This window comes from Apteryx mantelli, chromosome 26, assembly GCF_036417845.1.
Source record: "Apteryx mantelli isolate bAptMan1 chromosome 26, bAptMan1.hap1, whole genome shotgun sequence".
Taxonomy (NCBI): Eukaryota; Metazoa; Chordata; class Aves; order Apterygiformes; family Apterygidae; genus Apteryx; species Apteryx mantelli.
Genome location: NC_090003.1, coordinates 1,506,360 through 1,532,574, shown reverse-complemented (window position 1 = coordinate 1,532,574; position 26,215 = coordinate 1,506,360). Strand labels below are relative to the sequence as shown.

At 49.1% G+C, this 26,215-nt stretch overlaps 1 protein-coding gene across 1 annotated transcript in view; it reads right to left on the bottom strand.

The window, feature by feature from the left end:
• The window catches only part of MEGF6 (multiple EGF like domains 6), a 58,045-nt gene extending 32,514 nt beyond the window's left edge, over positions 1-25,531 (bottom strand). Inside the window, exons 1-7 of the mRNA XM_067311275.1 lie at positions 25,387-25,531; positions 17,827-17,949; positions 7,285-7,410; positions 5,333-5,455; positions 4,788-4,910; positions 2,485-2,622; positions 642-767 (exon numbers count right to left, since the gene is read on the bottom strand). Coding sequence (XP_067167376.1) covers positions 642-767; positions 2,485-2,622; positions 4,788-4,910; positions 5,333-5,455; positions 7,285-7,410; positions 17,827-17,949; positions 25,387-25,531 — 904 coding nt within the window. The remainder of the gene's footprint in view (positions 1-641; positions 768-2,484; positions 2,623-4,787; positions 4,911-5,332; positions 5,456-7,284; positions 7,411-17,826; positions 17,950-25,386) is intronic.
• Positions 25,532-26,215: the final 684 nt, after the last annotated feature.

Below are 26,215 nucleotides of genomic sequence, written 5' to 3'. Positions count from 1 at the left end.
GTGGATGCACTTGATTTTTCACCTCTTGTGAGATGTTATTGGAGAGCTTTGCTAGTGAGAACAAGTCATTAGAAGGAAATAAAAGCCCCAAATCTTTCCTATTAAGAAAGTTAATCAATAGAGGGCTGATAGGGAAGCTGACATGAGCTGGGAGAAACTGGAAGAAATGCCTGGCTGTTTACAGCCAGGTGGGAAAACTTAATGTCCTCTTTCTTTAGAGCTTGCATTAGTCACTTCTACCTTTCCAGTTGTATTTTATACAGACATTTATATTTGTCTATACCTCTTCAGTGGTGCAAATTACTGGCAATAGTGACCTCTGACATTCAACAGAAAATTAGTTCTGTGAATTGCTAATGGAGACAGACTGGACACGTGGACTAAGTCACTTTGAGACATCCCGATTTGGATTCACATGGTGTTTAAAAGTCCTGTTGTTACTCTTTAGTTGTATTGGGCTAATGTATGGGTTAGAACAGCTGAGCTGTCTTAACACTTATCAAACTCAGGAGATTTACAAAATATGGAAAAACATAATTAGAGGAACTTGGACTGTGTCTGTCCCTCTTGTGGTGCTGCAATGCTGAGGATTGCAGTATTCCCATTTTACTTCGGGAGTTCAGCTAGATATTTCTGCTTACCATCACACCCACAACCATCTGTGTTGAGCCTGTATCCAGCATAGCAAGCACACTCATAGCCTCCAGGATAGTTGTAACAATCCTGCAGACAACAGGAGTGAGAACCGCTGTCGCATTCATTGATATCTAAATAAAAAACAAAGGGCACTGGATAGTAAAACACATCTAGCTTTGCAGCAGTGACAGTATTTGTTAAACTTGCTTTGCAACTAGCTCTAGTAAGTTCTTCCTAGTCTGACTTTCAAATACAACCTGCCAGGCACTAATCACAAATTTGAGATTTCATGGCTAAACAGGCTTTGTCAGCTTGGGGTGGGGGGGAAGCAATGAAAAGGTTTTCAAACGGGCAATTTCACCTCCCTCACCCAATTAGCGCTGAGCCAGTATTCTTACGTGGTCCATCAGAGCGTTCACTCCGAGTGGATGCTCTGACTGATGGACCTACGCAATCCTGGGAAAGCAGGGTGCACCTACAGCTTTCAATTTTGAGCCCTTTATCTTTATGAGACTGTCTGCTCGCCATTAGGCAGACTTACCGCAGCGCCTGTGTACTAGAGGGGCTTGTGGCACAGCCCGCTGCCACCACCAGACGAGCCTGGGCTGAGCAGGTCTCTGGCAGGGAAAGGCACATAGCAGCGCTACAGGGCTGCAGGAAGTTTACTGGGCGTTGTAGTAAGCAAAGGCATAATGGGTTGCTTTTTCGGAGCGAACTTCAGTCCTGGTCTCTCTTGCTCTTGTATCGTGACGGGCTGTGGAGACGGCTCCTACTGCTCGCTCAGAACCAGCGAGGAAAGCAAACTTCGCATGGTTTTCCCCTTCCTCTTAGGGGACAGGAAACGGCCCCACCTCTGCACAAGCAACTGCTGGCGCCTGCGGCAGCCCCCTAAGCAGCCTATCTGTTCCCATAGGTGTCCTGGGGAGACGTGCTCCCTGGAAACTGCAGAAGGAAGGCGGTACTGAGCAAAGAAACAAATCTGAGAATCATCTCCCGAGTCATGGGATCGCTACTCGGAAACACGCAAGTACTGCTATGAGTCACCAAACACTCTTACCCCTTGTTAGCAGCTTCACGCTTGCAGGCTCATAGAAGAGAGTCTTTCAGTAGAAATACCTCAGTAGGCTGCTTGAGGCATAGACCCTCTGACTAAGCTGCGGGCGGAGGGCACCAGGGTTTCTTTGTTTGGGACTATCTGAAGGACCAAAGCATCCACCCAGCCTTGCTGTATACCATAGCCCTGACATGGATGCAGGAAATGTCTGGCTAGTGAGCACTACAGTGAGCTTCTGACTAGGTTAGTGGCTGCAAGAGACGCGGTCCTGCAATATAAAGTGCATACATAACTTGATAGTGCTTACAGAGTTCAAGGTGCATTTCGCTCTCATCCTCTCCGTTCATACATATATAACCAGGTGGGGCTGAATTACACCTTGCTTGCAGCTAGTGACTCATCCACATCACTCATTTACTCATAATTACTCTGCTGCTCCCTTTGAGATAACAAGCAAGATGGTACATCTTAGGCATCATCCCTTCTAGATGCAGCTTTATAGGTATCTGAGATGCAAGTCTCTACATCTGCCAACACCTTAGCTCAATTTTAGCAGGAAAAACTGATTAATTCTGTGATCAACATTACCTGTCCAAGTAGGTCGTGAGCAGAGGTTTGAGGCCCGCTCAAAGTAGTGCACTATCTCATCCTTTTACTTTACATCTGTTTCTGGCCTTGTTAATCTGTATGTGGTGTGTGTGTGTATATATATATAGCAGCTAGCACATAGGGATCCTCCTCAAACTTGAACTGTATTTGTAAAAACAAGAAATGTAGCTTCTCCCTTTCCTTACCAGTACATGTCTTCTGGTCCTCTTCAAGCTGGTAGCCAAAGTTGCAGGTACAGGCTGGGCCAGAGCTGGTGTGATGGCATGTATGGGAACAGCCACCATTATTGGCTTCACAGCTGTTCACAATCTCCATTTCTATCCCTGGAAAATGCACACTGGTTAGGCTCCCGTAGCGTTTACTGCACTGCTGTACCCACTGTGCCAGGGCCAGGCCTGTCTTCCTTGGAGCTGTGCTCCAGCAGGCACCTGCACAGGAGTTCCCAGCTAAGCTCCTTGCACATCCTTTCCTGAGGAAAGGAATGATTTAGAGCGGGGAAAGGACAAAAATAGTTTTGCGGAGGCCACTGCTCAGCTATGAAGTGATGTATAAAAATAAACCAATGGACCCCAGGCAACACCACATGTAGCCTTCTAGGGACAGACTTGTGGAGCGGGCTCTGGACAATCTGAGATGAACCAGACAGCAGGCAGACAAAACCGCTTCCCTTGCTGACTGCCGATTCCTGACAAGCTGCGGTATGTACTGCCAACCAAAAGCTGGCTTGACCCTCCTAGGTTCAGGGCTGTTCTGATGCCAGCTAGAACTGGAAGCAGCAGAATACAGTTAACTACAAAAACATCCAGATGCCTACGGCTAGGAGAGTTAGTTACCGACATGTCAAAAATGTTAGATGCAAGCATCAACAGCAGCCATATATCTTCTTAGTTTGGCAAAGGTTATGCACACTTTAGTTAATTAAGCTCCCTTAAACTAAAAGGAACTTGTACCAGGGAGCTTTGACTCAGGCCTGAAACTCAGAAAACCAGCTTCTGCCTTCAAGAACTTTTGGGGGTTTTTAGTACCTTCAAACCCAAGGAGGGTGAGAGAAGGGGAGCTTGATGCTCTCAAATGCATCTCTGCAGGTCAAAACCAAAAGCTGTGCCGTGGTGGAAAGTCATCTTCCAGACTTCACAATATGAATATATTCCCTCTTTCATCTTTCCCCTTTCTTACTAGTGCAAGATCAGCTAGTTTTGCATAAAAGAAATGTGCTAAAAGGGGTGTGGGGGAACCCCATACAAAGAGGCTACTTAAATTAATTCTAATGCTGGCACTAAAGCAGAGCTGTTGCTGATGGTTATGGCAATGAGTCACGATCCTTTCCCTTCCGAAGGAGCCGTGTCAGAACGTGAGGGAGGCTTGTACTTCCACCACCCCTGCTGTCTCAAGCGACTCTCCAGGGCTAGCATCTCCTGCCCTGGCAAACCTGGCAAACCAAGACCTGAGTGGCAATAAAACTACTCAGCTTTTTAAGTTACCTGTGGCCCAGGTAGCTGAAGGGTAATCTCCCCTGCTGGGATAGTCACAGTGCTAGGTGAGGAGGTAGCTAGGAGGATTTACTGGGAATAGACTTGGCTCCCTCATCTAATATCCTGCAAGCCCAGCTGGCTTTCTTGCATCTCCATCCAACAACTGAAAGGAAATGTGCTCTTGCACATGAAAGTGATAAGCTATGGGATTTGTCACAAACTTGCAGTGTGAAATAAGCCCTGCTGCTAGGAAGAAAGCTGCGTGCAATGCTTAGGCTCTTAAATTGCATGTCCTCAATCCAGTCTTTCACATTACTCATTTTGATGCTTTTTAAGGTCAGTTTGTGGTCTGTGAAGCCTTATTCCTATTTCTCCAAAAAGCACCATGCCCCTGGCACGCTCGCAGGGAGAGCTGCAGGGCTGGAACATCGTTGCTTGCGGTACTACTAATTACTAACATTGGGAGCGCCAAGGTAGCTCTCATCTCTAATGGATGAGAGTGGTAAGTGCTGATAGCTTCACTTCGGACCATCCCTGCTGATGTATATTAGCTGAACAAAGATTGTGTGGAGGATCTGGCTAATAAGCCAGATGTAAGACTGTTTATTTCCTTTCCTGATGGGAATAGATGTGATTGCACCATTAGCTCAATTCCTTCAGTTACAGATCTGCAGCTGATTGAATTCATCTAAAGAAGTCCCCAAGAGCCGAACTTGGCCTACTGCTTTCAAATGTTTTCAAATAACTTGCTGTAAGCACTGAAAGTAGCTTCGTGGTTATCTTTCAAGATCAGACAAAAGTTTTTATTCTTGGTAGGAGAATAAACAGCTCCAAACGTGCTTGTGAAATTACCCACGAAGATTGTGTAACTCTAATGCAACAATTCACAGAAGAGAGCGGCTAAACGCTTGCCGGCTGCAGGGATCACCTGACTGTCTACTCTCCTTTCTTTAAGATGCAGAAGCAAAGCCACCTCCCTTCCCCGCCTGAGCGTGAGGTCTGCCTGCAGTACTCACGGTAGCACTGCTTGCCATCTGCCCCCAGCTCGTAGCCGGGGTTGCAGGTACACTTAAAGGAGCCCCGAGTGTTGAGACACTGATGTGCGCACATGGCTAGTCCAGTCAGGCATTCATTCACATCTGAAAGAGAAATGGAGAATTAATAAGAGAACAAGCGGGTTGTGCTGCAAATTCCTTCAAAGCAGCCATTGTTACTGTATATCTTTCTTCAAGTCTTTCACCAGCTTCTTGCACCCTAACTTCACTGGTGCCAGGACCGTACTTGCTCACCAACAAAGAAACAAAGTTAGGCGTTTAGAATTCTAAAGCTTCCTGGAAAATCCGATCAGATGAAACTCCAACTTTTGTTCCAGATAACTCAAGCAGGGCTCTTGGACAGATTTCAGTGAATCAACTGAATGTTTTCATGCCACCCTTCCGGTGAGACTTAGGCATCACTCTGTTAAATTTATAAATTCTTACATTTACTAAGACCGAGCGCTACTTTACAGAAGGAGAAATAGCAGCTTTTCCCCGTGGATGCTTTGTTGCAGGGAACTTACCTTCACAGGCCTTATTGTCAGCTGCCAGCCTGTAACCGGGGTGGCATTCGCAGTGTGCCGTTCCACGACGGTTGTGGCACTGGTGCATGCAGCCTCCGTTCCTGTCGGCGCACGGGTTCCTCACTAGAGTGAAGCGGAAGAGGCAGCCTTATTTCATGCTGTTCCTATCTCTTATTGGCATTTTACTTATGGGAGAACAAACATCAAGCAGTTATGGAAAGCTAAAAAATTGCAAATCATTCTCCAGTATGACACTACTCTGCTACTGTTCTCTGTACAAAGCAGCTTAGACACTAGTCTCAGACGTCAATCTTGGTGAATCTTGAGCTCTTAAGAACAATCTCATGCTGCTGGTGGAAGGGGCAGGGGGGAGAAAAAAATCCCACAAAGTTTAGATATGGTTGCTGTACTGCCGCTTCCTCAGATTCCTACAGCCATAAACATAATCCTCCAGCAAACTGAGCACTGGAAAAGATTGAATGTGGCAATACGCTACAGAAGAGGGTAAAACTATTACTGATACCATGTGGCTGTGCAATGGCTGTGAATTTACTAGGTGAAAATGCATAAACGATCTTAAAACAGTTAAGGGAATTTTTTTTTTAAATTGTAAACAGCAGCACAGATTACATGCGTTCCCTGCTCAAAGACCTCCTGGCCAAGAACCTTTCCTGTGAGTGCCTTAAGTGCCAACTACGAGATCACTTTGTAACTGAGATGACCCAAAGGTACTTCTGCAGGTGGTCTCCTCTGGCAGCCATTGAAGAGGTCACAGGCATACCATATGGTGTGTTAGGAAGTGAAAAAGAACCACTTTTTCTAGCTGAAAGCACAGGAATAGGTACATATTAAATATAAAATAGTATATACTATATATACTAATAATTACTATATTATATATATTTTACATATTTAAGTCAAGACATCGGTGATTGATGGCATGCATAGGAGCAGCTTTAATTCATTTGAATACTCAGATTTCTAGTATAATGCCCCATGCAGGTAGAAGGATGTACATGGTGTGAGATTCTGGAAAAGGAAGGGCATAAGCTGAGTAAAACCTTTCCAACAGAAGCCTGGTATGGGCATGTCCCTCCACAGAGATTATGGAGCAAGTACCAGGCAAATTCATTTCAGGTGCTTCTATCGAGAGCTCTGCCGATTTCAGACCTGCTCCAGGATGTAGACAGATGCTACAAGACCATACTGACTGCTGAATTTTTAACATTCCAGATGTTCCTTTTCCCTTAGCAACTTCACAGCAAAAGACTTCCCTCCTTTCTCCTCTTGAATGCCAACTGCTCTGAATGAGAAGATTAAGCTTCTGCTCTTGCAGCCTCTCTCCCTCCTGCAGCAGGGAGCAGGTCAGCCAGAAAGCTGTCTGCAAGCAGAGGGGGGAGATCCTGTTCCACTGAGACACGCTGCTGTTCCTTTACTTTCTCAGAAGCGCATGCCCTGATAAAAATTTCATTTTTGTTGGCTGGGCTCCCTCTGCTCTTCCCTGACTTTCAGAATAATCTGCAGAATATGTCCCTGACATAATGACATGCGGAACTGGCACCAGTTTTTACTAGAGAGAAACACCCCGGTCTGACTGGCTTGACATCTGAGCGTGCGAGCACAGAGCACCCACAGTTTTTGGTCTTAACACCATTATTAACCACTTAATTCTTTCTCTCCTCTTCTGAGAAGACAGGACCTCGGTTCTGAAACTGGCATGGGCCATGATTACCCCTGCAATACTCTAATTATTGGAATGTAGCAAGAAAAAAGTTAGGGGCTTTATCCCACCTTATTAACGGCAGGCAGTGCAGCTCATGCAATATTGCCCGTAGAGATGCTGCAAGTGGACTGCTCCCTACGCCCCCAACTCTCGCTCGCCCCCGCTGAGAAAAGCGGCCAGAACAGTGCTCTGAACTCCCAGCTTCCTCTAAGCGCTCGCGAAGACTCACAGGCGCAGCGTTTGCCGTCTTCCCTCAGCTGGTAGTTGGGCCGGCACTGGCACTGATGTTGCGTTGGGGTCACCTGCACGCAGACGTGTTCGCAGCCCCCGTTGTTCACGGAGCAAGTGTTCACAGCTACAAGGCAAAGACGAAGCTTTCACCAGAGAAATGCTGGGTCAATTGAAAGAGTATTTGCAAAGGACCAGGGCAAGTCGCACGCGTTTACACACCCTTACAAAGAGATCACACTAACAGCGGTCTTAAATGGGGCCTATTCAACCTGCACTGAAAAGAGAAATTCATGGTAGATCTTTACACTGTGACGAATGAAAGCGAGCTGCTATTGCAGAAATCGCTTCTGTATGCAGCGCCCAAGAGAGGCTGCCTTGTACTCTGCTAGAAAAACACCTCGCGCCCCGTCCTTTGAAAACGAGACCTGCTCACCAGCGTCAGGCAGCAGCCTGAAATCGCTCCTCGCTGCAAGAAGAGCCCCGTATGGCTTCCAGCAGCTCTCCTGGGGGATACGCCAGGATGTCTCCGGCTTGGGTTATGTAATCCAGAGTTAAATTCAGAAACACCATGGGAGGGAAGCTAACAAAGGCACGTTTTTGTAGTAAATATTAATCTTCCCTAACGGGTGCCAAAGTCGGAGGGCAGAGTTCTTGCTTGTTTATTCACTGCTTGTTTTTTTGCTGAGATTCTTGTAATTTTGTCCAAGGATAAGTCATTGCAGATGCAATGGCACAGCCAGTTCAGCTTAATGATTACCGCTCAGAGAGAATGGCACTGGGGTGAATTCAGACTTTCTTGTAATGGGAGAATTAAGTTTCTGGCTTCAGGCCATGTAAAAACACCCTCATCACGCACGGCTAGGCCAGGCGGGCGCCAGCAGTTCTTCTCAGCCCGCTGAAGGATACGCGTTTTAAGACGCACTCTGCCTCTCCATGCTTAGAGCTGGTCTGACAACTTCTAATTCAGAGCGTTGAGCAAGGGATTTCTACATAAAAATTAACGGACACACGTAGTCATTCACACTGCAAGCAACCGATGCCATAAGCCAGAGTCATCTAGCTGCTCTCTTGTTAGCCGAGCCAGCGTTCATAGAGCGAGACGCTGGCAGCAAATACGGTTCTGGAGCAAGCGCAGGCAGACGGGGGCTCGAGAGCGCCGAGCTGCGTTCCCGGCCGCGCCATGGCGTGTCTGTGCGGCCCTGCGCAAGTCGCTTGCTGAGGCTCTTCTTGCCCAAACATTTCTAAGCAAGCAGAAAACAAAAGGTTTTTTGCCCGGGCTACAACCGAAAACAGATCTTATGACCGAGGATGAGGACTACCTCATCTTTAAAAGCTGTTTTTTTACTGCTATTAACTATCCTTAAACAGTGGTCTTTCTTTTCCTCCTGTTCCTATAACCTGGGATTTCCCTGCAGAGCAAGCAACAACGGCGTGACGTCTTGCTGGAGATGCGTGCGCCTTGCAACCTGCAGCGGGCAGAGCTTGCCGCCTTATTTTATATTAGGTGGCAGCTACCCAGGAGCACTAACTTTTTGTTATATCCAGGAGAAATCTGAGCCAGAAAACAGAACAGGGAAAAACTTTCTGGCCAGGGAGTCGCAAACTCTTGCAGATACGCTACCTTAGGGCAAATACACGCTTCCAAGTTGTTGCAAGTCTCCTCTCGGACTACAACGTCCCTCCTGGAGCAGCCTTTAATTGGTGAGCGTCTCAAACGGGGACCGCTCCAAAGAGGAGCGTCCCTTACAAGACCTGAGGAACAGGGCTTCAAAGCCTGTCCTCTCTTGGAGGACGCGAACGTGCAGGGAGCGGTACACCGCGCACCAGAGCCGTGCGGGTGCAACGCAGCCCAAAGCCCGCCACGGGCCGGAACGCAAACACGGACGCGGCTGCCATCAACAGAGGGGGGTGACAAGTTGTGGCCTCAAGTACTTCTGACCTGTTCTTCAGACTTCAGGCGAGACTAACGTGCTGGCTATGCGGAATCGTATAAGGAAGCTAAAAATATCTCTAAGGAAAACCATCTTTCTACAATCTGACACTCCTCAGGTGATCACAGTCCTCAACAGGCTCGTGAGTTTTGCTAACCAGGCGAGCCTGGGAAGCGTACGCTAATAAAAGCCTCCTGCTTTGAGGGCCAAAGAAGCACCTCCAGAAAAAACCAAGCACGCAGCTGATGACAGATTAAATGAAACGTCAGTCTCTGCCTTTTGTTACTTTTGGTCAAGTGCACTCGGCTTTTAATCTGTGCTATCAAAAATCACCTCTGAGCTTGGATTTATATAGCAGGAAGACAGATTTTTCAGGCTTGCTCAGTGCCTTTCATTTACCTTCCTAACTGCTTCTCCTGTACCTTAGAGCCAACTATATAATTTACAGAGCATTTTCTGTAGATAAAAGTACTGAAAGGACCTTGATTAAGCCTCTCTTACTCATATATTAGTGAAAACCAAATATTCTTCACTGCAGTTATGCCAACATTTGGCACAGTGTACAGAAGAAAGGGCACAACAATATACTCACTTTTTGCTGGAAACAATTCCTCTGGAAAAAGAAAAAACCTGCGTTGACTCAGAGCTCAGCAGTTCTCGGATTTAGAACATTTAAACAAAGTTTGTTCCCTTTGTATACCGCTAATTAGCCAAACAACCTTTTGGGGAACGAAAAAGGCTTAATTGGGTCCAAGCGTTGCCATATACAGCAATGCATGCAGCTGGAGCAAGAGCTATCAGTTTGTGTTAGTTTTGCTGACACTGTTTCCATTAATCTATTTGGAAGGAAACAACAGAAGTTCTTGACGTTACTGAAAAGTTGTAAATCAGAGTTGCATTACTTGAGCTTTAGCAGAGATGGGTGGTCACTTAAAATACCCTGATATATTAAAGTGTTTAATAACATATATTCAAAACCATCCATAATTAATATGGTTGTACTTCTTAGGAGTTTTTATTTACTCACTTATTTTAAAACGACAGTAAAACAATGCTAAAGCCTGCCAAAACGTTCCTTCATATGGGAAAAATACCGGGCCAATGTTTAACAAACCAGTGCATCTTACATCTAAAAAAACCCCCCAGTCTGCGGTTATTCACAAGAAGCTGCAGTTTAAATAACTGCCCTCCTCATATACCTCCAGTTTTCAAAGTAGAAAAATCTAAAGCCCAAGTTCCTCTCAGTACAATAATCCAAGCACCCGGAGGAAGCAGAAAGAAATCCTTTCAGGCTGAATGCAGCAGGCTGCCCGAAAGCCCCTTTGAAAGGATTGTTTCTACAGTTGAGATCAAAATTCATCACTGGGCTCCGCTTAGTCGCACCTTGAGGCGTCCCCATGGGCCACGTGGCAGCTGTGTAATTCCGGATTTCTGCAAGGGCAAAACCTTTCCCTTAAAAGACGGAGGGAACTTTGGGTGCCCTCCACCTCTGCCAGATGGCAACGCTGGGCCATCGCAAGCAACTTGCCTTGGCTATGAACACCTACTAAAAGGCCAAGCATTGCTGTTCCAGCAAGTTCGCCTTGTCTGAGGTCTTTCAGGGCGATCAAGAGCCAGAACGGCTTACTGCAGACCTTAATGAAAGCAGCCTGTGGGTCACTACGAGAAGGTGAAAGGTGCAGCAGTGAGAACGTAAGGGTCTTGCAGAGCATTTTGTTTCCTCTTGTGCTTTTTTTATCTCCCCAAAATACAGTTTATTTGTTGGCAAATTTTCTTTTAAAGACTAATAAATAAGCCCGTGTGAGCCTCACGGTCTTGCAACTGCACGTGATGGCTGAGGCCCTCACGTTCTGCTTGTCTCTACCACAGCGGGAGCGTTCCACACCGCTCGCAGTAATAGGAACCAGAAGTCCTTCTCTGCCAAGAGCCTCGTGTACAGGGCAAAGGCAGCCGCATCACCAGCTCCGCCGCGCTTGCGCGCTTAGGCACGCACACGATGAAAGGAGCAAAGCAGTAACATCCCACAGCATTCAGCGCAGAACCACCCACAACTCATCGACTAGCAGGGGTGCTCGCGAAGCACATCATAAGTTTCACTAAGATATGGTCTAATTCACTTTAAGAATCAGGAATAATAAGACAAGCCCAACAAAACTTATATTAAAATTGCTTTGGGTGTCTTTCCGTCCAAGCCAGGGCCTTCTAATTCCGGGTCTCCTTAGCTGGCTTCTCCCAGAGTAACAGCCAGGCGACCTCACTGCTGGCCTTGTTTTAACTATTGCTCCTTTTTCTCTGTTTACAGAACCTCTCTAAAAATATTTCCGTTCCCAGATGCTTTTCCTAGCTTAACTTTTCTGCGACAACATTGCCAAATCCAGCGTCATCCTGTACATCACATGGATTTTTGTAATTAAAGTTCAGACAGATTTTCCACAGATGATATTTCATCGTCTGCAAGACAGACATTACTTCTAGCCCCTCCGTGTCTAAAGGGAACACAGTGCTGCTGAAAGACGCTGGACCCTAGAATCTGATCTTCTTGGGCCCACGAAACAGACAAAAAGAATGGACAATGTCACTACTGTTTGCACAGGGGAAGCAGGTCCGCAAAGCAGCAGTCCAACACGAGAGCGGATTTAACAGTTGAGCAAGCGGCGCTACGCACCCCGTCGCTGACCGCCGTAAACTCGTGAGAGCCGAACTCGCGCCCCCCCAGTCACGCTGCAGCGCTCCCGGGAAACAGCAGGAGCCGCGAGACGTGCACCCTTCCCAGCCGGGAGGCACTCGCTCTCCTCTCTGTCGGCAGCTTCAGGTCGTCCCCGCGCCTCTTCCTAGGCTTCCCCCAAACGCTCCTAAGAAGCTGGTTCAGCAGAAGCCGAAGGTGCACCCATGCTTAGCTGCTTGGGGAGCCTGGAACTCAATCCACGCACCACACTGAGGACAATACTTGACTCAGTTTGACTCAGACTCCTCCACTCTAACTTCTCCTCTTTCCTGTCCATATCATCTTTTTTCCAGATCCAAGTAACTGGCCATCAGAAGCAGTGAGCTAATTCTTTAAAAACACATGTAACCAGATACCACCAGAATTCAGCAGGAAATTCACTTTTTGTGGCTTCATACAAAACCATCGGTTCTAAGAAATGCTTGTGAGTAACATGCCACTGGACAAAGAAATGGTCAAATTTTCTAAAATGTGTAAGTTGTCTGTATAATACATGCAAATGAAAGATCTCTAAGAAAGACATACGTACACACAATTACCCTTCTGAGTATGTAGTTTAAGCATGCACAAACCTTTATGGCATAGTCCTTCTGTTCACTACATAAATCACTGGTATATTTGCGATTTCTTCATGTGAAACACTTGATATAAATAGGGATGCACCATGTAATCCCAGACTGATTTATTCTAACCTCAGACAATTTCCAGAAACATGTTGTGTGTTAATTCAGACCATCTCTCTTCTCTGCAGGCCAACAAAAGCAATTGGCTCAGATTAAATTCTTTGCTTTGGATTGGAGTCCGTCCCCCCCTCTGAAAGAGTGGAGAAGGACCTGAAGATGTCAGCCTCCTGACCATGTGTTTCTCATAGACGGAGAGGTAATTTCAGGACGTCCAATGACTCTTTTTTTGGTTTCATTTCACTTCCAATAGAAACGTCTGTGTTCTTTTTTTTCCTCCCCTTCTGTATTAAAGTCATCAGTGACTTGCTATATTTGAACTGCAAAAACAGACACTATAAAAGAATCTCACCGAGTTGAGCTGCGGATTACCCAAAGCAACAACAACGGTCAAGATTCCCCACGAGACAGATGCAGAACAGGATCTACGAAGGTGGCTTTAGGCCATTTCTGTACCCTTCTGCCTGACAGCTGTCAAAGTGGGTCCACGTGCAAGTTAACCCTAGAGAGCTGCCTCGGCCTCTTTGGACGCTTAGCGGCACCTCTGGGTTGTGGCCCGCAGCACGCTCCCGACAGCCTTGCCTTTATCCCGGCGTTGAGGTCTGGATGTAAATTTGCCCTTGGCTGGAAGCTTTTACTTCCGTCCTTGTGCCGCAGGAATCGCCGTGAGCCTTGTGGAGCCTTCGCTCCCCTGCACGCGACGGACAGGGAGCCGAGAGCCGCCTGTGATTGCAGCAAGGGAAGCTACCTCGAGGCGCGAGCACGAGGCGAGGCCAGAAATCTGCTCTCCTTGACAACCACTGATTCTTCAGGCAATGTCAAAGACCGTCTAAGAGCCCCCTGTGAGACTGTGCGCAGAGGCAAACTGAGGTTATGCTGCAAAGAGTGTCTGTTTGAAAAGCTGTACTAACACCCTGGAAGAAAAACGCTTTAAATGGCAAAATATTTCTTCCAACCCTACCAAATGCAAGTGCTAATATAAGACAGCTATTTATACTGAACTGCAATACTCTTTACGATAGATTGCCTTCAAAGGTGCCTAAATAACTTCTTTTGAAAAGTTTTGCTCATTTGTCGGTGTGTTGTACCTTGCTCTGTCATCTGCAACACTAAGCACAAAGGTGTAAATAACTATAAGGGAGCAGAACCATCGAAAGAAAGTAGCAAAAATTTTTTATCTGTTTACCAGTTCTTTAACATCTTCAAGAATAAAATAAGCTTTGAATTTCCATCACAAGCTTGGTATAAGAGTCCAGCCAAAGGACAGAAGGGGAATCATCATCTTGATTCCATCCGCCTTAAAACGTGAGCTCCTCAGTAAGTTTTGTGCCTCCAGGGTTAACAGCCCGACAGCCTCCCCCAGCGCAGTTCTGGAGACGGCACATGCTTTAGGCAGAACTACTGACTAACCGAAGCCCTAGTGGGTTTTGTGGTGATCGGAAAACATTTAAAGAATTAGATCCACGGTTTTACAGATCTTAACTAGAAAATTCATGCCAACAGCCTTTTTCTTTCTCCGAAATGCTTTCTGGCACTGCATTACGGCTCACTGGGGTTGCCAACAGCTTCCTAAAGCTAATATCCGTGCGTGACCCCAGCTCTAAACTGCAGAACGCCTCGCTACCCTGGCTCGGGACACCAGCAGCGACTGTTCTTGTTTCTAAGGGCAGAGCCGTGCTGGAGCAGAGTCTCGATATACCTAATTCTCTTTCTTTATTCCTATCATCTATCTATCTGATTCAAATTATTTAGTGGCATTTTTTTTTCTCTCTTAGCTGCAATGAATCTTACCTTTGCAGCAACTTGGAAGACATCCCAAACTGAAGGGAACCACGGAGCGTGTATCAGTTGCCCTAACGCCACAGAACCACACAGGGAAAAAGGTCTCGGCGAAGCGACTTCAGTGGCTGGACCTTCACAGCCGTGCAGCAACACGGTTCGGATCCTCCTGCTCCAGGATCACAAGCTCTTACTAACTAACTCAACTAGGAGAAAACGCCCTGCAGCGACTAGGCCGTACCGAGGCTGAGGTCTGCTTCCTTGCGACAGGGATCACGGGTCCAGACGAACACATGCCTACCTCCGAGCAGACCCGCGTTACGCTACAAACCCGGTCGCTGGCGTGCAGCCAAACAAGGCTCCTCACGGCTATCAACCAACGCGACGATAACTGCGAAGCAGTTCTTCACCGGGAAGAAGTCCGACTGCCTATTTTACCCACAGAGAAGCCGTCGCGCCGCCCTTCTGCGCGGCCCTTAACCGAGCTCCGCGTCGCTGAAGGGCTCGTCCGCTCCCGGGAAGGTTTTGTCACCCGCACCCCAAACGCCTGCCGCTCGCCGCTTTGCCTCGGCAGCCGGCCTCCCTTCTGCCGCTGCGTTACAGCTCAGGCCTTAAGCTCAACGTTTAGCCGAGAGAAAATCCCTCCTTCCTCCCAAGCAGCGCTGCGAAAGAGCTGCTGAAACGCGAATTTGAAGCGTAAACCGAGGTCACTGCTGCAGGGAGGCCTCTCGCCTCTGCCCGCTCGCTGCCCGCTGCCCCTTGATAGGTACGCTCCCCGGCACGCTCGTCAGGAACGCCGGCTTAACAAAAAACATGTGATTTCACAGATCGAGCCAGAGCAAAGCCTCCGGCTCTGCAGTGTAAATATTTATGCAGACTGAGCACTCAAGGAATGAACCACTTCCTTGTACTTGCGAAAAAACACCAGACAGAGCACACGTCCCGGGGCCGGGGATGATGATTATTAGAAGTGACCCACGGCACGGCACGGCACGGCACGGCACCCGGCCCCAGCGCTTGCACTCCCCTCTCGTGCGCGTGGCACCAGGCCGAGCGGCAGCGAAGGGCACGAGCAGCAAACCGCCGCGCGGCTCCCAGGGCAAAGCAGCGGCACGAATAACCCTGCGGTGGAAGGACCTTCTCCTTGGCCTCCCCAGCTTCACGGGACGAGGAGCTTCCTTAGCTGTTCCTTGGGGGTTCGGCGGTTTTTAAAGGCACGCGCGGTGCGCGTTTCCAGGACCGAGAACGCTGCAGCTCCAAGCACCTCTCGCTGCCGGGCAGCCAGCGGCCGGAGGGGAGCCAGCCGCCGGGCTCCGGCGCCAAGAAAAGCGCCAGCCAGGACCGGGAGGCCGCGAAGCTGGCCGTCAGCCAGCCCGCATCAAACGAACAGCGGCATCCGTCCCGCGCGGGCGCCGACGGCACGAGCCCCCTTGCGCCCGCGAGCGACCGGAGGCAGCCGGAAACACCACGCCAAGGCTTCACGGGGCAGTAACCTCTGCCGCCGGGCTCCGGTCTGAGCTCTGGCAAGAGAAAATGCGTTTACTTCCATCCCTCTGCACAACTAACTGATTTAATAGGCTATTACGGAGCTATAACAAAGGCATTAAATATATATATATATATATACACATACACACACACACACACACACACACACATAAATAAATATATATACATACATACATATGCACATGTATACTTCTGCCACCAAAGTGTCAAGGACAAAAGCCACCAGTCCTGAAGTGGGAAAGCAAGAGTTTTTTAGGTCTGCTCTGCTGTTATTTGAGAAACAGTATTGGAGAATTATCTAGCGAGAGTTTTCGCTCGCTCTGCCTGCGCTGCATTCGCTTTCCAGCGTACTTTGTCGATCACAGGGGTGCAGCACCGCTGAACTAACAGCAGATTGTGCCAGCACCAGCCCCCAGAGATTCAGGAAACTGCCTGAATTACTCCCATATTAGATCAGATTTCGTGAATAGAGACCCCTTAATTTTGGCAGATGAATGCCAACGCTGTGCACGTGATGGGAAAGGCTCGCTCAGAAGTTAATGCGAAGCAGGTTTGCAGCACTCAGAGCAAGGAACACTAAGCAGGAAACTCTCGCCTGCATAGAACTGACTCGCTCCCCATTAGAAATATTCTGCGTAACATCTTCATATCAGCAGATACGCCTGAAGTACAAAAGCAAAGAATGAAGCTGCAGGAACTAAATGGAAATTTCTTTTAAACAAAAGACTCCTCCATACAATCTTCCCTTTTGCACTTTCTTGGGAAATTCTGTCACATTCTGAGGCCGATTCTGTTGAGAAGGCCAAAGCTTCCCAACGGCTGCGTCTTTCCCTCAGTTTGTCTATTCTTTTATCCCATGAGTCAGAGGCAACGGAAGCAGTGTACCATGGTGGGCGCAGCTGCAGAAAGGTGTGCTGGCTGCACCGTCCCGGGCACGGCGGGTACCGCCTCCTTAGATTGCTGCTTTGCTGCTCACATCACCGCTCCCAGCTGGTACACACATGCTCGGACGTTCATTTTTAGCAAACTGCGGAATGTGACTATATTCTGATAAAAGCCAGTAAATGGCCTTTGAAATCCCACCACCCAGGAATTCTTTCCACTTGTATGAATATATCCCTCGAAAAATGTGTCAAATAAATAACACTGCAGGGGAGAAGCGGTTTAGTAACAGCAGCAGCAGCGGCGGTGGATGCTGGAAGGCAGACATCAAGCTCCACCCCAGGGCCTCTGCGCCACTAGTCCGGGGAGGGAAGGCAAAAATATTTCAAGAAATTGACCCAGAAATGAACTACAGGGCAGACCTGGCATCTGAATTATAATGTCTGGATAAGCACCATCCAAGTGGACACATGACCGAAATCTCCGGGAAGAGCTTTCCAGGATTACTGTGGCCATAACTCCACACACAGTCATGCTTATTTTCACTTATATAGCGCGGCTAACGCCTGCCATGCACACGTGGCAAATTAGTTCAGGTAGAAATGAAGACCGACCTGAACCTTGGCTTCCAAGAAAAATCTATTGTGGGCGTCCCTTTGGAAAATGCCCTGTCTGATGCACCCTGTGGCAGAAGCAGAAACACCAAAGCCCTGTGAGCTGAAAGCTGCCTTTCCCGAACCAGAATAATCATCATCTGAGGAACTACAAGCAAGGCCAAGCTGTACATCTGCACACTGAAGAACAGCAAACATTACATGGACCAAGTAATAGAAATACGTTAAGAACGACTCCCAGGCTCCCGAGAGATGAGGGAACAGGCGACCCATCACCGTCCTCTCAGCTTCCCTACCCCGGGAAGGACGTGAGCAGGTAAGCCAAAGGAAGCCAGTCCGGGCACAGTGCTGCTCACCTCCGGGTATGAGGAGGGCTGCGAAGGATCACAGATTCCCAAGAAATCTGAAACTTTGACTTACGGATGCAGGTCCTGCCGTCGGTGTGCAGGCGGAAGCCCGGCTTGCACGCACAGTAATAGGACCCAAGGGTGTTCACGCATCTGTGCTGGCAGCCCCCATTGTGAACTTGGCACTCATCGACATCTACAAAAGAAAGGCGAAGAGGGGACAAAAGTCAGGGAAGTGGGCATGACAGCATCCCAAGTCAGTGTTATCTACCCTCCTCTGACTGACTCCAGATTTGAGGACGAATGCAGAAGGAAGGAGCCTACCATCTCGTCATGTTTAATCACTCAAGCTGTTACGAAATCCCGAGGACAAGCATGCAATCAGGAAAAAAATGCATCTTATTTGTCGGACAGTGCAAACCCTCCTTCATCTTGTCCACTTTGCAATGGTCACTTTTTGCCAGATGGATGCACAACACCACATTACCAGGGTGTGCAGAGTAGAGACCGATTGAGAAGACTGCTGAAATATCTTCCAAGAGGCATTTGCTCAAAGACTACAGCCTTATTAATATTTTACACTTTCTTACTCTGCTGAAAACAGGCTGGGCTATTACATCCATTACTTAAATACGTACATTAATTGTGAGAGTAAACAGCCAACATTACAGACTGAAGTGAAGGAGAATGACATAAAGCAGCAAGTTTTTAACCCCTAGATGCCATGGCAGCAGACGTTCAGATTCTGCTGAGCCAAACTCATCTTCTTGTAGCATAAAAACTGGCTTCCCCTGAGCTTGGCAATGCACCAAAGGTGAAAACCTTCTGCTTCTCTGCAGCAGCAGTAAAGTCCAGCTCACTAATACCTGCCCTGAAAGCCTGACATGAGCGTGCAGGTTTGCTAACTTCAGGCTGTTTTGCCCACACATGCAGTGTCACACAAGTGGCTCTGGCACACACACACAATTACACGTTCAGTTCTGGAAGTACAAACCATTAGTGGGGTTAAACACAAGTGGGATGCTCTGTGTGTCCCGCACTAACACTCCCCCTCCTCCAGTCTTCGTGGCCAAATGAAGAACCGAAGAAATGGTGTTTATATATGAGGTGTAAAATGAACTGACATGCTTCAGGATGAAAGACTGTATATACATTTCAATGTTTCACTCTCATGTTTCTCACCCCACTGTTTCCCAAAGCACTCAACACCTTTCACACCGTACATGCCTGGAACTCACCTCACCTGCTGCTGAAATGCAGCCAGACCTGGGATGGCAGGTGATAAGCTGCTCAGTATTGCTATGCACCATTAAAGATGAGAAAGAAAAACCACATAAGCTCTGGAGAAAGGTATTGCAATGGATCAACTGTATAATTAACAAAGATATTTGTTTATAATGATTGGATATTTAAGAACATGACCAAGTCCAACTTGACCCCAAAATACAAAAATTCAAATAAAAGCTGCGAGCATCTTAAATGGGAACTTTCTAATCTTCTCTTTCCAGTTCTGTGTAGTTCCATGACCTTCACACCAAAACAAGCCTGGGAAAACTGAGGCAGTGGTTCCTACAAAAAGAAGAAATCCATTTGATCACTACTGCTTTGCATGTCCATTTCTATTGCTAAAACTAGACGCCTTTGAACACAAGACAGTCTCTGTGCAGAATACTCGTCTGCCAAACGCCGAGCAATCCATCCAGAGTTGCAGTGGGAACTAGCCCATGATTTCTTGGTAAAACACCCTATCACATTTAATTATCAAAGCTCCAAAACCAGAGGTAGACAGTATAGTGTGTTACAGAAAGAGGGATTCATTCCTGTTTCACAGACCTTAAATTGACTTTAAATACTAGAAGTAACATTCCAGAACTGGAAAGAAATATAAAAAGCTCCTCGCTTCAGCGTGGCGGTACCAAGGAAAGGCCCAAAGCTGCCCAGGGTCAGAAGAAGAGCTAAGTCCCCAAGCGGCAGGAGAGCCGGAGCAGCGCCAAGCAGCCCACGGAGCCCCGCGGCGCGGAACGACTCGCGCGCTGCGGCGCTCGCTGGAAACCCGCCAGGGCCCTCCAGCGGAGGGGAGCCGGGCCGCGCTTCTTCACGCCCGGAACCCAGCAGAGCCGCAGCGATGCCTACGGAGACACGCCGGGGGGTCTACAGACGGCCCTGAGGAGTCGTCTGGTGACGCGCAGAGCAGGTACAGAGCGGGCCGCGTTCAGCCCCAGGACATCATCGGTCTCAGCCACATCGAACAGTAAAGGCCATCGAACCGCTGACCCCCACCCGTCCGGGCACAGCGCACGATAAACCACCGCGCTGGTAGGGTTCATCATTGGCAAAAGCGTGCGCACGCGGGAACGCGTTTCGGCGAGGGCTCCGCACACCGAGTCTCTCTAGGACGCACGGAAGAGGGCAGGAGGACGAGGAACATCACAGAACAGCACCGGCAGAAAGAAAGCGCTTGAGGAACGAGCAAACAGTTACTCTGAATGACTGCTATTCCCAGAAAATCACAATAGGATATTCTGAGTAAAGCTGTTCTGGAATTTTCTGACAGACCAATTTTTCCATTGGAAAATGCCACTTTAAAGAAAATCACTGTTCTTTTTCCAAAAAGCAACACTGGAATTTCTGTTCTGCAGGAAATACTATCCTTTCATTTTGTTGTGGACCAACATTCTCTATTTTGAATTAGATCAAGAACAAAAAAACTGGGGTTTGGGAAGATTTTATATAGAACAACAATTTTATTGAGTCTGAATTTAAATGACTGCTCTAGTGCTTCCCTTCAAGTCTAATCTAAAACTGTAGAGATTTCACTGTCAGCAAAAGCTAGCGATGTGCTGAATAAACTCCTCTCTTACTTTCATTACTCCCAAGCTGTAATTATATCTCTCCTCTCTAAATCTCTCCTCTTCCGCCTTTGCATTTGCCACGCTAAATCTTTGCAAACAGACACAGCTGTCCCCAGGCTCCCACCTCTCTCTCCACCTTCCCACCTCTGCCTTGGGAAGGGGCCAGTCCCTCCCGGCAGCCCTGTCTCTGGTTCAGCCGCAGAAATGCACACCGCCGCCGCCACCGCCGCCGCATACTCCTCACGTCACCCATCGCGTCCCCTTCTTCCTTCTGGAGTCTCCCTTATCTGCTTCTGCAGTGACAGAGACGTTTTGGACACACGCCACACGACTGCGCGACAAATCCTTCGTACCCCTGACGGGAGGGCGATGACGTTAGCCCTAAGAAATCTCAGGTTTGTGTCTTTATCCGCAAACTCATACGGAAGCGCAGGGAAGAGAGACGTGTTCCGGGCTGACGTTCCGCCTGCTAGAGGGCGGCTGCCAAGGACGAAGAACGTGCATTTTCTGACGGGGACCGGTTGCTCTTGGTGCTCGGACCGTGGAGTCTCGAACCGCAGCGGCTGCAGGCTCGTGAACGCTCACGGCACGGGACAGCGGAGAGGTGCTCTCACAGCTCGGTGCAACAGCAGCACGTTTCCTATTTTCCCCCGCGCGGGCAGGGGGACAGACACCGTCAGAAACAAAGACACAAAAACATTAGCAGAGAGAACCGAGGAGAGACGGGAGGCCTTGGGCCGCACACGGGCTGAAAAATGGGACTTGGACTATCGGGTAGGGGAACTCCCCTGCCGCTTCATTCCGGCAAACAGGACTTCACGGCACTATCTATCATCTCCAAGGAGCCGGGTTCATCAGAGGCAGAGGGGATGCTCTCAGCAGCTTCTGCTCCTAACAGAAACGATCCGTCAGACCTCAAGCTCTGCCCAGCTGCTGGGGCCAACGAACGGGGGTAATGCTGTAATCCAATTTAGGGAAGACAAAAAGAAGGGGAGGGTGTGAGGAGATGGCTGTGGGTCCTTCATGAAGAAATCCTACGATTTATCTCAAACAAGAACTCTGTGTCAGAGAGGTCCGGAGGAAAGAAAGTGGCAACAGCAGCTCTGGAAATTACTAAATACTTTGTACAGAGGCAGTTTATCTATCTCCTCTGAAAGGCTGAGGAGGAGGAGATGAATCCCAGCTGTAAGCACCGGCAGTAGATATGCTCCTACGGTTTGCTCTATCTGGCTAAATAGCAAGTGCCAGGTTGTAATCCCTGCGGCAATTAGCCTGGATTACAGAGCAGGGCTGCAGGGAAAAGGTTAATTAGAATCCATCAAGATGAGCACATGTAGGATTCAGCTCCTTTATCTTTTCAGTACCAGTTTGTTAAAGCCAGCTCAGCAATTTCAAGAAACGATGAGACTGAAAGGAGACAGAATCGACAAGGCAGCACGCCGGACCACTAGAACAGGCCGCTAGCGGTTAGAGGAGCACAGCATTCAAAGTGTCTCGCTGCGACAGCCCCTCACCTAGAGCTCCACCACCTAGAAGCCCAGGGCACAGAACGGTGCCGATATCTGTTAGAGGGGGGAGCAAAAAACCCAAACAGGCACTATTATTTCCTCGCTTGGTTGTATTGTATAGTCCCCAGCACAAATAAACCAGAGACGTCAGAGGCCCTGTTATTCCACGCACCCATTCGAGAACAGGCAGAAAGGACTCTGCAATGGCAAGGTCCAGCAGTGCCAGAGCAATGTCTTATCCCTCTTTGCTAACTCCGAAACCTTCCCCTCCTCCAGGACAACGGTGAGGCAGAATGGTAACTGCCTCAGGCTGGCCTTGGCTTGAAACCCAATGATTCATGTGAGTAAAGAAGAAAAGAAGTTTTAGATGGTCAAAATGTCTCCACAGCCTCAGTCTTCATCTTGTTTTAAAGCAGCCACATGAGAAAGCCTTCCAAAGATCATAAAGAGCTCAACAGAGTTATTCTGGGCTGGCTTTCCTTCCACTGCAGGCTTTTCTAGACAGATGCATGGTCTCTTTAGCTCTGATCTTCATGTGCTACCCGTGCTCTCCTCAACAACAGCAGAAGTTTCCAAGGACCCTTCAGGAACAGATGCATGGATTTCACCATAATCCAATAAAATGAAAACATATCAGGGCGCTCTTTTGCTTTGGAGTCACTTGGTTTGTCCTTAGCTCACCCTTGTTTTTCCTTCGAGCAAGTTGGGAGAGTCGCCCAGCTCTCATTTGTGAGCCCTGCTCACATGTCAGCCTCCTGACGGTGCTGATAATTAAGTATTACTCAGAACAGAACAGAGGTGCACGTAATGCCGAGCAGGCTGCCTGCTCGTGACTTGCTGCTACGCTCATCCTCTCAGACCTCTTTTCCCAGCTCGATTTCACCCCACTCGTTTCTGTATGGTGTCATTTTGAATAGAAAACATAACTGTACGTGGACACGTCAGCTTAGTCCTGCACTGTGCCAAGGAAGTTAACAGCCCAACGGCAAAGGGAGCCGCACACCTGGTATACCCTGCCAGAAAAGAGAAGCAAGATGGTTACCTCAGTCAGCCTTCACCCCTCCACCTAGTGATTTTGTCAAAGGTACCATTCAGAGGAAAGGTGTTTCATGCCGCGACACGTCAAAAATTCAGTTATTTCTTACAGATGTGAAGAGAGAAGGATATTTTCTGGTTTTGTTGGTTTTGGGCGGGCTTGAAGACTGTGGTGGGTTGGGTTGGGTTGGGTTTATTTTGTAATCTGCACCTATTTCTTTGTAAACTATATACGAAGATTAAGCACGCCTTCCTGGAAGAAAGGAATACTCAGCTTAGCTAACAGATTCTGTCCTGCAAACGGCTGGGCATTTTAGTGACCCTTTTCTCAAGATGAAAAAAGGCTCCTGCGAAAGAGGACTTAGCGATTACACATTTTTCAGGAGATATGTTACTTTCTTTTATTCCAGGTTGGGAGAACTTTATCCTGAGAAGAACAGCCAAAAGGCTGGGGTCAAGGGCTTTCTGCTTTTCCAGTTGTCTGCTTTAAAAAAAGATTCTTTTCTCACATTAGAAAAATACCTCTGTCCTCACAAGAAAATCAGGATGGACCCACCAACGTGGATGGAGCCATGTATCTGTGGAACTGAGGTAAGCAGAATCAGGATCAGGGGAATTATGCAGCAGAAAAGTGAAGGCTGGAAGTTTATATTCCAGGGCAAAGTTTGACCTCAGGAGCTTGTCTTGGAGAAACTGCATGAGCTAATGGAGAGGATGGAGACATCAAATGTGATCTGAGTTTGAGACAAACATCTGGTCTATAAATAGCAAAAGAGCACTCACCCCTTTCCAAAGGTCTGTCACATCTCACAAATATACCAGTATCATCACCTTTATAATCAACTGCTTGGGGCCTTTACTTGTTAGGATTATCTTCTGATGAAATAATGCGTTCCTTGATATCTACATTACTCACAAACATCCAAAGTCTCTGGTGGAACATGGACTTTACATATTCTCCATTATTTCCTGAATTTGCAGACAACCTCAGTCCTTATCGCCTGATAAGTCAGCTGAACACACAACGAGGAAGAAATGGGAGTGTGTGCACTCACAGAATTTACACCTGACACACAGTCGCCCATCTGCCATCACACACAAGCCAGCGCACACAAAAACGTTCAGCAAAAGATAATGGAAACTGGTAAAAAAATATTTACTGTCTCATTGCAGTGCCTTACCCAGTACAGCAGAAAAAGCAAGTCCCATGAAAATCCACTGAAAGGAAACCTGCTGATGACAGGGGAGAACGGGGCATTTCGCTCCTTACTGGCAGGTAAGGGAAATGGAAACGTGGAAGTTGATCTCTTTCCTTCTGGTAACCGGTTCTGATCTTTTTTACCTTCCGTGCTTTAATCTCCGTCTGCTATTAGCGGACGCAGTCCGCTAATGCTTTTGATATCCAGGCACAGAACAGCTGATAAAACGCTGTGCTACCGCAGCAGAAGGTTCTGAGCGTATGCCACCAGAGCGTGAAAGGACTCCATCGCCTGCACCTTGCGGGCGGGAAGCTCCGGTTGGCCAAGAACTACCCGCGGAGCAACAGGCTTGAGAATTTGTTTCTAACAGACGCTAGCAACCCTGAAGGTTTCAGCGCAGAGAGGAGATCTGCGAGATCGCAGAACGCGGTCCCCTTCACTGTGCGCACCAGCTCTAGTCCACGTGCTGCCTCGTTCCTGCTTCTAGTCTCCGCTGTCGGAGGATTTCCCTTCACCTCAGATGACACAGAGCAACGCAGCGCTATCCTTCGCGAGGCTCCGCTACACGTACTCGCGCAGCTCAGACAAACTCACATAATCTCTGCGAGAAAGCCAGACTTTTTTCCGTGATAAAAGAGTATCATCCTCTTTCATTTATTGCCCTGCACCAGGGTGAGACCCTTTGAACGTGGGAAAAAAACAACTCAACATACCCTAATAAAATATACACAGTTATTCTTAAAATGCATATTGCACAGCCGCTACCTTGCCATCACGTTAAGCGAGGTCACGTAGCTGCACGGCGACGGCTGGAAAGAAGCAGCGCTGCAGCTCAGCCCCCTCTGCCGAGCGGGGCTTTTCAGAAAGACAGACAGATGGATAAATCCGCCGAAGGCAGCCTGTGCCTGGAACAACCCGAGGGACCGTTCGCGCGCGCAGGCGGGCGCCCGGCGAGGTCCCGGCTCGTGCCCTTAGGCGCCGCCAGCCCGGGACGCCCCCCGGGACGCCCCCCCGCGCACACCCGCGCACACCCGCGTACCTGGCCTCCTCGCCGCGAGCCCCCCGTAGCAGGGGTAGCAGCTGCTCCAGAGGTAGCGGTAGTGGCTGCCGCCGGCGCCCGGGACGCCCAAGCAGCCGAAGCAGCACAGCAGCAGCATCCAGAGGCGCCTCTGCCCCTGCCCCATGGCGCGAGCCCACGCGGAGGCGGCGGGAGGCGACACGCGGGGGCGGCAGCTGCGGCGCCGCAGGGGGCTGCGCGGGGCTGCGCGGGCCGGAGCCGGAGCCGGAGCCGGGAGCCGGGAGCCGCCGCCCCCTGCAGGTAACGGCCAAGCCCCGGGAGCCGCCGCCGCCGCCGCCGCCGCCGCCGCCCGCAGCGCTCGCTGCTCCCCCCCCTCGCGCTGCCTTTTCACTGCCCGACGGCAAAGCCCGCGCGTGACATCGCGTTCCTCCGGAAAGCCACACACAAGCTGGGAGAAGCCCAAAAATGCGCTGGCTCCCAGCCGCAGGGCATTACTGCAGCCGGGGGCCGCGCCGAGCCGCGCGCCTGCAATCGGCCGCGTTAGCGAGAGGAAGGAGAGCGAGCGAGCGAGCGAGCGGGCCGGGAGGGGAGGGGAGGGGAGGGGAGGGGGCTTCGCACGAGCACCGCGTTCCGGCAGGGCCGCCTCAGCCGCCGCCGGTCACGGCGCAGCGAAGCTCCCGGCGAGCCAAACGCGAGCGTGCCAGAGCAGCGGCGGGCAGCCGGTCCCCCGCAGGAGCCGCCTTGCCGGCAGCCGCTCCCCCAGGGAAGGAGCCGTCGCAAGCGAAGGGCCTGCTGCTGCGTCGGCCTGCCCACGCTCTGGAAACCCGGCCACAACCCAAGCAGAACCTTC